At 38.5% G+C, this 14010-nt stretch overlaps 1 protein-coding gene across 1 annotated transcript in view; it reads left to right on the forward strand.

The window, feature by feature from the left end:
* KIF28P overlaps window positions 1–14010 on the forward strand; it is a 204065-nt gene that overhangs the window by 113929 nt on the left and 76126 nt on the right. Inside the window, exons 7-8 of the mRNA XM_006871283.1 lie at window positions 819–1043; window positions 4479–4633. Coding sequence (XP_006871345.1) covers window positions 819–1043; window positions 4479–4633 — 380 coding nt within the window. The remainder of the gene's footprint in view (window positions 1–818; window positions 1044–4478; window positions 4634–14010) is intronic.

Genomic DNA, 14010 nt, shown 5'->3' on the forward strand with positions numbered 1-14010 from the left:
GAAGACCCTCAACGAGATGGATTGGCCAGGTGGCAGCATTGATGGCATCAAGTGTAGCAGTGGTAGTGAGGTTGGCCCAGGATCAGACATTGTTTCGTTCTGCTGTGTATGGGGTCGCTATGAGTTGGTTCCAACTCGATGGCACCTAACAACAACAACATTCCATGACTATAAACGGATGTTAGAAACCATTTATTTTCATTCTGAGTTGTGCCCCTTCAGCAAATGAAGGTCCACAAAGCTTTACTCTATGTATATCATCAAGGTCAACTCTACTTCATATTTTGAGTGTCTTTCAACCTGAGGAGCTTAACTTTCTGTACTATATCAGACAGTGTTTTGCAGCTATTCATAAGGTTTCAATGGCTAATGATTCAGAAGTGGTTTGCCTCCCTTTCTTCCTAGTCTGTTTTAGTCTGGAAGCTCCTCTGAAACTTGTCCACCCTAGGTGACCCTGCTGGTATTTAAAATTCCAATGGCATATCTTCCAGCAAAACCACAGTATGAAAAATTGACAGATGAGACCTTATTCCTTACTTGGTTAAATTATGAGGTTGTCTGGTATCTGCTTAAATTTAACATTTATTCTTTCATTCATTCAATAAATATTTTACTTAATATATTCTAGGCAGAGTTATAACAGTGAAAGAAATAGAAATCCCTGACTTCCTTTGTTGTTATTGTTTGTTGCCGTCAAGAAGATTCCATGGAGGGAATGCCAGGTTTGAATTGTTCACCATGTGGCTAACAGACCAATGTTTATTCTACAATATTCCCCAGACTTCCTTTAATTTAAATTATTTATTCTTTTTCCACAGGTAAGAGATTTGCTGTCGAGAAACAAGAAATCCGGTATACTAAAAGTAAGGGAAGATCAACAGTTGGGCTTTTATGTGGATGGTCTGAAATCAGTGCCTTGTGAGAGCTATGCACAAATTGAAAGGCTGATAGAGCAAGGAATAAAAATAAGAACAACAGCATCAACCAACATGAATGCCAGCAGCAGTCGATCCCATATGGTCATCACCATTCAGTTCAAGCAGGTGAGATTTAGGTGAAGGCCAACAAGTGAAGTTTTGTCTGAAGCTGATCAAAGAACAAACTGTGAATATATGAGAATGACTCTGTAGTTTATCAAGGAGAATTCTATGAGTAGCCTTTCTGAGCACTTTCCATATAATAATGAACAGCTTTTAGACCCACGAGCCTAGGTAACCACCAGATACTGAAGTACAGTTAGGATATTTGGATACCAAGGTAAGTTCTTTGAAACCAGATTGATATCAATTAACTAGAATCTTTAATAAACTCGAACACACTCTTCTCTATACTTCTTTTTTTTCTCTATACTTCACTTTTACATTGTGATTTGGGTGAAAACATACAGAGCAAATTGGTTTTCCAGTCAACAATTCATATACATTTTGTTTCATGACATTGATTGCAATCCCCACAATTTTAACAATATTAACAAGATATTCTAATAACAGTTGTACACTTGTCCCACTTCCCCCATATGTTTACTGTTTCCATTTGTCCTTCTTTCCTATCACCTTCTACCTTCGGAGCTCTATCCCTGGGTAAATGCTGCCCTTTTGATCTGGTATGGTTTGTTGTCCTAAAGTGTGCATACTTCCCTGGTATTATTATTCACCTTATAAGCTTGTTTTTAGTTTGGCTGAAAGTTGAGCCAGGAGGATGAGTTCAGTTTCAGATTTGGGGCTATACTCCTGGGGGTCCCACCAGTTTCTATCAGACAAATATAGTATTTTTCTATTATTTTGAGTTGTGTTCTACATTTTTCTTCCACAATAGGAGGCCTATTGAAGACCTTCTATTGTGATCCCTTTCAGAGCAGTTGACAGCGATAGCCAGGTACCAACTAGTTCTTCAGGTTATTCACATGGTCTATTATTCCTTTGGACTGATTGTTTCCACACATCTTTGATTTTCTTTATTCTTCTTTGCTCTGAAGAGGGGCAGACCAATAGTTGCACCTTAAATGGCTGCTCACAAACTTTTAAGACTCCATTTGCTACTCACAAAAATAGGATGTAGAAGATTGTCTTTGTGGACTATGTTGTGCAATAGACCTTAATGTCTCCTAAAATTATGGTTCTGAGCCCTCAGGCCTAGTGATTTATTCCCTCAAGGTGTTTGGTTATGGCTAAGATGTTTTCATAATTTTACCACTGGGTCCTGGTGTGGTACTGTGGGTTAATGCGCTAGACTGAAAAGCCATTTGAACTGCAAGGTTGGCGGTTCAAGCTCGCCAGCTCCTCCTCAGAAACCCTATATAGCATCGCTATGGGTTGAAACCGACTCAATGGCACTTTACAACAACAAATATTTTAAAGCTGTGGTAGTATAGTGGGTTACACTTGGAGCTTCGAACCGCAAGGTTAGCAGTTCAAATCTACCAACCGCTCTGTGGGCAAAAGAAGAGGCGTTCTGCTTCCATAAAGATTTATAGTCTTGGAAACCCAATACAGGGCCACTATGAGTCAAAACTGACTTGACAGCATACAGCAAAAGCAGCATACCATACTATGTAATCCAGGTGTGGTGGTGTTAGATAAGCACCGGACTGCTAACCACAAGGTTGGCATTTCAAAACCACTAGCTACTCCTTGGAAACCCTGTATAGGGTTGCTATGAGTCAAAACCAACTGCACAGCACTTAACAACAATGCTTTACTATAAGGAATATGGTGGCTCTGTAGGATAAACACTGGACAACTAACCATAAGGTTGGTAGTTCAAGTCCACCAGTTGCACCACGGGAGAAACATGAGAATTTATGTACCTCTAAAAATTACAGCCTCATAAACCCTATACAGGGTCACTATGAATCAGAACCGACTCGACATCACTTACACAAAATAACAACATGTTTTACTATATTTTTGGATACATTTGTAGCACATCCAAATACATATGTAGAAATATCCTCTGCCAAACCTATATTCATGAGTATAGTCCAATTCATCTTCCCACACCTGTTCAGTTTACATATCTATATATGTATCAACTCATAGATTATTGTTATACTACTAGAGTACTAGTGTGGATAAGCACTGGACCACAAGGTCATTTGAATTGCAGGGTCTGTGGTTCAAACTCACCAACTGCTCTTCGGAAACCCTATGCAGAATCTCTATGAGTTGGAACCAACTCGAAAGCACTTAACAACAACAATACTTCTTATGGACTGCAAAGTCGGTTTGAACCACAAAGTCAGTAGTTCAACCTCACCAGATGTTCCTCAGAAACCCTACATATAGTAGTTCTGAGTCAGAACCAATTTGACAGCATTTATCAACAACATACTTCTGATGGCACTTAACAACAACAAAAGCATAATTTAGAAATGGTTATTCACAATACTAAGATTTTACCATCCTATCCCCTAGGCCACAACACTAGTCATTTGTTAATTGCCTTTGAGTCAGCTTTGACTCATGGCAAACCTATGTACAATGGAACAAAGCATTCCAATCCCACACAATCTTCATGAACCTTGACATACACAAGTCAATTGTTGAGGCCACCATGTACTTACATGGGCTCATCTTTTAGCACAATATCAGACAGTATTCTGTTGTGATCTCTAGGGTTTTCATTGGCTAAATTTTGGAAGTAGACCACCAGGCCTGTCTCCCTAGTCTCTCTTAGTTCAGAGGCTCCATGGAAACCTGTCCACCATGGGTGACTCTGCTGGTATTTGAAATACTAGTAGCACAGCTCCCAGCATTTTATCAACACCCAAGCCACCACAGTATAACAAACAGACAAACAGGTGGTAGAATACTAGTAATACATTTGTTGTTGTTGTTAGGAGCCAAGTCTATGCCGACTCATAGCGACCCTGTGCACAACAGAATGAAACACTGTCCAGTCCTGCACCAACCTCACTGTACTTCCAAGACAGATGTGTTCATTTTTTCTGGCAATCCATTGTATTCAGTATTCTTCACTAACACCATAAGTCAAATGCATAAATTCTTCTTCAGTCTGTCTTATTCATTAACCAGCTTTGCATGCATCTATTACAATTGAAAATATCATGACTTACATCAGGAGCACTGTAGTTCTCAAAGTGATTTCTTTGTTTGCTAACACTTTGAAGAGGTATTTTAGAGAAGAAATGTTGGAAGGCTTAAAATGATAATATGGCCTAAAGAACTTTGCAAACTTTTAAAGTGCTATTCATTTGTCTTTATAATATTAATAAAATTCATAAGCTTCTGACCTGTTGTACAAGGGGTCACTATGAGTTGAAACCAACACAATGGCACCTAACAACAATGTATTATTGTAAAATGTCATCATGAATAATATGGAGATTTTAATTTATAAAACATTATGCTTTTCTTTGAATCCGAAATGTGTTTAGAAGAAACTTTGAAACATGTAAGCTAACTAGACCTGCTAATGGCATGACCTCTAATGACATGACCTGTGGTACTCTTCCACAGGTTTTCCTAGACAGAGACCTCACCAAACAATCCAGGATTCATTTGGTGGATTTAGCAGGAAGTGAAAGGCAGAAATCTTCAGGATCTGAAGGGGACAGACTACGGGAAGGATCACGAGTTAACTTAAGTTTAACCAGTTTAGGAAATGTTATCAGGTAAATAATCTGAGAGCAGATATTTGTACCATTATTTGTACCATTATTATTATTGACCTTAGGTACAAAAAAAAAATTAGATTAATTAGAATCCTTGGTTTATGCCTAGTTTTTATTTGTTCTTACAAACAGCGTTACTACGAATATTCTTGTACAAATTGTTGTGTATCTGTATATATCTTCTCCTAGTTAGTGCCTTGTATTTTTACTTGAAGGTATCTATTGATGAACAAGTTATGATTTATCTTTTGCTTTTTTGTATATGTCTTGTTTAAGAAAGTTAGAATTAGAAATATGCCCACCTATATTACATTTAAATTCCTGTCCATCTGGAGTATATCTCTGAGTATGGTGTAAGGTAGGCATCCTTGCACTTCCGGCAAGATGGTGGAGTAGGCACATATACTCTCTACAACAAAGACATGAGAAACCAAACACAATAGATGTGAATGATAATCCTGGAACTTTGAGCTTCAGAGGAAAGGATAGAGAAGTGGATTAAATATGAACTAGGAGAAGATGAACAAAAGTGGTGAGAGAGGAGACAAACTGAGCAGGTGAATGGTCAACTGAACAAACACAGTGTGACCATTCTGGACCTTTGCAAACAGCATTCAATCAGCACAGTGACATGATAATTGACTCCACTTGCCCAGGACCATACAAGTACCCACACCAGTGACAGGCAAACAGAAAGGTGAAATCCTCCTCTTGTTCCCCTCACCCTTGCAGTGACCAGAAGCATATCCAGTTCACACCCTCACCCACATTGCAGTCAGTAACATGTCCTCACTCCACCTGAGAAAAGATGCAAGACATAATCAAATTTTTTCAAAACTAAAGACAAGGAAAGAATCCTGAGAGCAGTTCAGGAAATAACAAAAAGATATCTCCAAAGGAAAGACAAGATTAAACCCTGATTTCTCAGCAGAAACCATGCAGGCAAGAAGGCAATAGGAAGATATATGCAAGATTCTGAAAGAAAAAAATTGTCAACAAAGAATCATATACCCATCAAAACTGTCCCTCTAACATGACAGTGAAATTACAACATTTACAGATAAACTGAAATTAAAGGAATTTGTAATAACCAGACCAACTTCACAAAAAAATACTATAGGAGAGAGGTGGCAAATTGCAGACTAGACAGAAATGCTACACACCGCCTCTACAGCAAAGACACAAAAGAATCAAATGAAACACACGCAGATAGATGATAGTCCTAGAACCCTGCACTTCCAATGAAGAGATAGAGAGGTGGACTGAATGCTTACTAGGATAGGAAGCTAAACAGATGCAGCAACAAAGAAAGGAGACAGACAGATGAACAGTACCAGCCCATCTTAAGCTTTCCTGCATGACTTTAGAGACAAGACAGCATCTTGGTGGTCCAAAGGTCTACTGGTGACTTGCAGAGATTAAGGTGCAATTATTTTGTTTCCCACAATTCTCTGGTGACTAGAAGCATGGCTAGCCCTCACACACCCCCATCACAAGGTAGCTTCTACTGTCCATGCAGTCAGAACCACACAATGGTGCATCGCACAGCTGTGAACCCTATCAAAGTGAGTTGGGAGCCATTTGCACCAACCCTGGCACTTGGATTTAGGTGAGCCCTGCTCCAAACCTGAAGTGTTGACTCTGTCCAGTACTAGACTAACCCTCACTAGGATAAGAAACTGAACAGATGCAGGGGGGAAAAAAAGAGAGATAGGTAGACTAGTGACTTATGCTGACCAGCAGGTGTGGTGTGGCCATTTTGAATTTTCACAGCCAGCTTTTTGAAGACAGAGGATGGTTTGATGTTACAAAGATATGCCACTTACTGGCAGAGAGAAAGGGTCAATTTTTTTTCTTGTACCCCACATTATGCTGGTGAGTTATGCAGTTGTGAGCCACATCAAAGTGAGTTGGGAGCTATCTGCATCACCCATTAGCTGGTGTCTGGATTCAGGTGAGGATTGTTCCAAAACTGTAAAGTCAGTTCTGGCCAGCTATGAATGAACAGGAACTTGCACCCCCTGCTGCCCTCTAGGACAGAAAGACCTTGACCCCAGCTCTTTTAGGGTCTGCATGAATGACTTCCAGATGGGTGCCCAGAACAGAAAACGCTTAGGCCTATAGAAACTCTATCTATGGCTGAGCACCACCATCTCATCCCATGCCCACTCAACTCGTAAAGACCTTGGCTGGCAGGATCCCCCAGCATTTTCTCTCTGGGTCAGACAACTGTCCTGTTTTTTTTTTTCCTTTCCTTCTTTTTGTTTATTCTTTCTTCCTTTACCTTTTCTTGCATTTTATTCTTTCTATGGTTGCAGTGGTGGTGGTGTGCCATGGAGTCAGTTCCAACTCATAGTGACCCTGTATAGGGTTTCCAAGACTGTAAATCTTTACAGAAGCAGAAAGTCTCATCTTTCTCCTGCAGAACAGCTGGTAGTTTCAGACTTCTGACCTTGAGGTTAACAGCCTGACTCGTAACCACTATGCCACCAGAGCTCCTTTTTATATTCATTTCATTTTTTCTTTTTCCCTCTATTTTTGCTACCCCAGGCCCCAGGTCTTCTTTCTTTTTTAAGTTCTTGATTTTTCTTTACCACTCTCTGGACTCTCTTTTCTTCATCCTTCTCCCTAATTGTATTTAGTGCCTTTTCTTTCTTTTTATTTTCTCTCTTTTTTCTTTCCTTCTTTTCTCTTTTTGGTTATTATAATATTTTTCTAGCTGCTGTCCTTTTTTTTTTTTTTTAAGTTTTTATTGTGAATTCAATGAAAGTATACAGAACAAAAGGGAAAATTACCAGTTTTACATTCAGCAAATCATACTTCATTTCATTGCAATAATTACAATCCCCTCTATATATCATAAGTTAACAGTATTTACCTCTATTCCTTTTTTTTATGTACACGTACAAAACAAAAAAATATACGTTCATTTAAATGTCCAATGGGCACATTTTGCAAGCCTTCCTCTTACCTGCTGGCAGTTTTTTTTTTTTCTTTTTCTTTTTTGGCATTTTCTTCTTTTGCTGTTATTTGCTTGTTTTATTTTTTCTCTTGTGTGTGTGTTTGTGTTTTCTCTTCTTGCCTCACCCCAAACAAGGCAACAACTATGCTTATATAGCTCAGTTACAACCATACCCTCTGCAGTCCCACCCACTTGGCAAGAGCCAAAACTAGCTGCTATACACTTTATCAACAACAACATCCAACATCAGTCAAAGCCATCATAGACTGAGCTGAATGAATGTTGAACAGAGAACAGTGCACATACTTCTATTATGTAATCATACCCACCAGGAGACAGATGGTGAGTTCCTAAGAGCACACCAACATACAATCATCAATTAAATATTAATGTAATGCCACAATATCATGGACACAACAGACAATTTCTATTCATACAAAGAAACATGACAAAGTGACTCAAACAAGTGACCAAGAGGCAGAGATAGAAAATGTTTTTGAGGAAAAAAGGCATTGGAACTCCCTAAAACAGAATTCAGATGAATGATATTTAGATACTTATAGCAACCATGTATCAGGTTTCTGAGGAGTATCTGGCAGATTTGAACAACTGACCTTACAGTTCAAACTAACTTTGCAGTCCAGTGCTTATCCTACAGTGTTACACCAGGACTCCTTTCAAATATTTAGGTGCTTTCAAATGAATGACATAACAGTCAAGGCAAATAAGGAAGACTTCAGGAAAATAGTACAGTAAAAACCAAAACTGATAAAGGCTTGGACATGATACAAAACCTGCAAATAGAAATCCAAAAGATTAATACTAAGATTTCAGAAATGGACAATATATTGAAAGGGCAAAGGAACAGATTTAAATCAATGGAGTCCCAAATTAGTGCACCTGAAGATAAATTTCTCAATAAATAAGCTAGGAGAACTATCAGAAAAATGAAAAAATCTGAAGAAAGCCTAAGATTCATGTGGGTCACCACGAAAAAGAATAACATATGGATGATTAGAATTACAGAACAGGAAGAGACAAAGAAAAAATAGTCAAAGAATTGTTGAAAGAAAACTTCCCTAGCATCATGAAAGATGAGAAGATAAGCACTCAAGATGATAAACACACCCCAACAGGTTAGACCCCAAAATAAAATCATTAAGATATATCATACTTAAACTATCCAAAATTAAAGACAAGGAAAGAATCCTGAGATCAACTCAGAAAAACTAAAAGTTAACTACAAAGGAGAGCCAATAATACTAAACTCTGGTTTTGCAGCACAAACCACGCAAGCAAGAATGCAATAGAACAACATATGCAAAATGCTGAAAGAAACAAATTGCTAGCCAGAAATCTTATACCCAGCAAAACTGTCCCCCAAATACAAAACCAGAGTTAGAATATTTCCAGATAAATAGAAATGAAAGGAATTTGTAATAACCAGATCAATTTTATAAAAAAATACTAAACTTAGATTCATGTACACAGCAACATTATCCAGATGTCAATCCAGATATAGAAGTATCCAAAGTAAAACAAACATACAAGACTGAAAATAGGGAACCAGAAACAGAAGTCTATAATAAAGACAACTACAAAGCAAAAGAGAGAAAAGTACTATTATAGAGCTTCCAAATGCTGAGGATGTCCTGTATATTTCAAGATAAAACCGACTGTTTGAAAGTGACAAGAAAATGCAAAGTGAACTCAGCACAGAAAATCACGTGGAACAAAGAAACCACAAAAAACACACATAGCAAAATGACAGCAATCAATTCATACCTATCAATAATTATACTGAATTTCAATGGCTTAGGTGCACTAGTCAAGAGACATAGAGTAGGATCCTTCAATATGCTGCCTACAAGAGACATACCTTACACACAAAAATAAAAGACTAAAATTCAAAGAGTGGAAAAAATATATCAAGCTAATGTCAATCAAATTGGCAAAGTGGCAGCATCAATGGGTTCAAGCATGGCAACAATCACTATGGCCCAGGATCAGGCAGTGTTTCGTTCTGTTGTGCATAGGGTCGCTATGAGTTGGTACCAACTTGATGGCACCTAACAACAACAACATCCAGCAAAAACTAATAGAAACCTAAAAGAAGTTCTAGAATTTGCCCAGTGAAATAGGCTTATTGTTGAGAGTATGGGGCCTGAGCCCCATCCAGAACAGTCTGAGGTGGGACATTCCCACTTGAAAGGACATGCAGACCAACCCAGAGCAGCTAGAGGAACAGAAGATACTTCTTGAAAGAAAGATCAGCAGTGGGGTAGGGGTGGGGAAAGCAGACTGTTTGGCTATTACAAGAATAAGCAAGCTATTCACATGGGAGCTATCAAGGCAAGAAAAGTCAGCCCTTGAAGACATACCCCCTTCCAATACTGAAACTCAAAGGGAACACACAAGCAGGCTTTTAAATCCTTGCTGGTGACCACATTGGTCTACTTGTGAGTGGAAGTGGGGGAAAGACAGTAATGAAGACATGGCAGAGTTCAACCATGTTTCATAGATTCTTGTCATGAGGGAGAGAAGAGGAAGGATTGGTTAGTTCGAAGTTTGGGGAGACTTGGAAACTCCTGATTCCATAGACAATGACCTAGCCACTGGAGGCTATAGATGACAGTGAAGTGTCCAGCTGATATGAAGTGGGAGGAGGCACGCAAAAATGCTCAAACTTGCAGATAGTATCCATTTGATCTAGCTTAGATGACTTGCTGATCAGAAGTCGACTAGAGGAAGAGAAAGAAGTTTGAAGGAAGATAAACACATGTAAATTGCTACAATTTGATGAACTCGACCTTTGCTTATGGATGTACTTTCTCAAAATACCAACCAAGAAGGAAGGAGTCTTCAAATCAAGGATCAAGCCTATCCCCTCAGTACATAGGGTTGGTAGGGATGGACAACTTAGACATTGGCTACCTAAAATGGGGGAGGAAAGACTATAAAGGCACAAAGTCGATGGCTTACAAGTTTTCAAGAGGGAGTTTAGTTTCAGAGGGTGGGTAGAATCCCCACTGAATAGTTTTCATCTTGTCTAGATGGGTCTTGTGAAAGAAGATGGGGATAGGATTCTTTTGGTTCAATAGTGTGTAATTGTATCATGACTAATTGTGAGTGTCACAACTGTAAAGGTAGAAGATTTGTAACAAAAAGGCAGGGAGAAGTTAACCTGACATTCCAGAAACAGAGGACTCTAGGACAATGAAAAGAGAAGAACACAAGCAGAATGTGGGACCCTAACCAGAAAAGCAGTGACACCAAAGATGGAGGTAGAAGTGATGACATGGAGAGACAGAGCAACTGAGGATTCTAGACTCATGGAAAGAGAAAGGCTGTGTGTTGGTAGGCCTGCAGAATGTGTGCTTTGGTTGTTTAAATTAGTATATATTCTTGTGTGTTTTGTGTACATGAGTGCGGAGAGGATTGTAATCATTGCAATGAAACAAAATATGATTGGTTGAGAGCAAAATCGATGTTTTTCCAGGTAAACTATCACTCAATTCTCAATCAAAGCTCTTTTAGTAAAAGAAAAAAAAAGAGAAGAAGGCAGTAGATTTAGAGAGAAAAGCATGCAAGCAGAAAGTGAGAAAGGAGAGAATTATTGAATTGGTGAAAGTTTTGTTATACATATTTTCACCTTAATAAAAAGGAAAATAAAATAAAGGAAACAAGATGCTACACTGATAACTCAAGACAGAGGAAAGAACTGGGAAAGGCAAAGTAATAAATTCTTTCCTATAGCCTCTGAAAACAAACACAGGCTTGTATTTGGTTTTAGCTGTGAAACCGATTTTAGACTTTCAACCTCCAGAATGGTAAGTTATAAATTGTGTTGTTTTAAGTAAAAAAATAAAAATAAAAAGCAGAAGTGGCAATAATAATTTGTGATAAAATAGACTTTAATACACAAAAAAACCAGCATAAGAGACAAAGAAGGATATTTTCTCTTGATTAAAGGGTCAATTGAACAAGAGGACATAACCATAAAATCTATGCTCCCAATGAAAGAGCCTCAAAATATATAAATCAAATTCTAACAGACTTGAAGAAAGAAGCATGCAATTTCAATAATAGGAGAAGATTTTAATATACCAGTTTCAATGAAGGACAGAACAACTAGAAAGAAACTAAAGTCACAGAAGAACTAAAAAAACACAATTTAACCTCATAGTCATAAACAAAGCACTCAACCCAACAGCAGTACAATAACATTCTTTCCCAGTGCACATGGAATAGTGTCCAGTATAGACCATATGTTAGACCACAAAGTGAGCCTCAATAAATTTTAAAACACTGAAATACCACAAAGCATCTTTGCTATAAAATTAGAAATCAAAAAAGAAAAAAAGTCAAATACATGGAAATTGAATAACAACCTGCTGAAAAGTTACTGGATAATAGAACAAATAAAAAGTGGAATTAAAAATTCCTTGAATTAAATGAGAACAAAAACACAGCATACAAAAACCTTTCAGGCACAGCAAAAGGATTAAACAACAACAACAAACAGCAATAAACACACACATCCAAAAAGAAGTAAGAACCAAAGTCAACACATTAACCAACGTCCCCAACAGTTAGAAAAATGCAGCAAAGTAAGCCTAAAGCCAGCAGAAGACAATAAATTATTAATAAAGATTAGAGCAGAAATTTAAAAAATAGAAAGTAGAAAAAACTCAGCAACATAAGAAGTTGGTTCTTTGAATAGATTAAGATAATCAACAAACCATTGGCAAATCTAACAAAACAAAGAAGAGGCAAGTAACAAGTATAAGCAATACAATGGGTGGCATCACAGCAGAACCAACAGAAATTATAAGGAAATAGAAGACTACAAAAATTTGCACTTCAACAAATTTGACAATCTAGAAGACATGGATAAATTTTTAGAAAATCATGACCTACCTAAACTATCACAGGCAGAAATAGAAAATTAAGACTTATAACAAAAGAAGAAAATGATCAGGTCATTAAAAATCTCCCCCCCAAAAAAAGTCTCCCAACATCTGGGTCCATATGGCTTTACTGGTAAACTCTACCAAACATTCAGAAAAGAGCTGACACCAATTCTACTCGAACTAGTCCAGAAAGTAGAAAAGGATGGAAAACTGCAAAACTCATTTTATGAAGCAAACATAACCCTGATACCAAAACCAGGCAAAGACATAATTAAAAGGAAATCTATATAGAACCTTAATGTCCATAAATGCAAAAATTCTCAACAAAATCCCAGCCAATAGAATCCAACAACATACTGTATGAGACAACTCTTATAAAAAGCCAAGAAAATCTGATTGGACAACAGTTTGGCAAGACCTGGAAACTCCTGGGTCCAGAGTCAATGACATAGCCACAGAGGACTAGAGTGGAGAATGAAGGGTCCAACTGATAAGGAGAGAGGGCATATGCATAAGAACACTCACACTTGCAGATAATACCCACTTGATCTGACTTCAATGGCTGGATGATCAGAGCTCAACTAGAAGAAGAATGAAGAGGAAAAAAGAGTAATCTGATACAATTTGATGAACCTGACCTACACCTATGGATGCAGTAGCTCAAAAGAGGGAACAAATCTTTGCAGTGAGGATCATTCCCACCCCCCTCAATACACAGAGTAGACAGGGATGGGCAACTTGGACATTGGTTACCCAAAATGGAGGGGGCTACAAAGGCAAGAAGTGACTGGCTTACAAGTTTTCAAGAGGGAACCTAGATCCAGAGGGTGCAGAGGAAGGTAGACTCTTAACAGTAGTATCCAATCTGTCTGGATGGGACTGATGAAAGGAGATGGAGATAGCACTCATGTGGTACAATAGTGAATAATTACTATCAGGAGTGACTGTGAGGGCTGGACATGTAAAGGTAGACGTTTTGTAACTAAAGGAGGGGAGTGGTTGACTTTGCAGTCCAGGAGCAGAGGCCCCTGGGACCATCAAGGGAGAAGAGAGGAGTGCAGAACCCTACCCAGAAAAACAGTGATGCCAGAGGTGGAGGCAGAGATGATGATGTGGAGAGATGGAGCAGCTGGGAACTCTAGACCCAGAGAGGAAGAGGGGCTGTATGCTGATGACCAGAGGGCAGGCTTGCGGGGTGTACCCTTTGGTGGTTGATGCATGGAGGGGATTGTAATTGTGGCAATGAAATATGATAAGATGAATGTAAAGCTAATGTTCTCCCATGTAAACTATCAGATAATTCGCAATAAAACAGTTTTTTAAAAAAGTCAAGAAAATGTTTTCCCATTAAAATGGTTATCAGGGGCGGGAGGGGAAAGGGGGGTAAATTACTAACTAGAGGGTTGTTGTTGTCAGGTGCCATCGAGTCGGAACTGACTCATAGCGACCCCATGCACAGCAGAACAAAACAATCTCCGATCCTGGGCCAACCTCACTACCGC

The sequence above is a fragment of the Chrysochloris asiatica genome, unplaced genomic scaffold (assembly GCF_000296735.1).
Source record: "Chrysochloris asiatica unplaced genomic scaffold, ChrAsi1.0 scaffold00165, whole genome shotgun sequence".
In the NCBI taxonomy this organism is placed as follows: Eukaryota; Metazoa; Chordata; class Mammalia; order Afrosoricida; family Chrysochloridae; genus Chrysochloris; species Chrysochloris asiatica.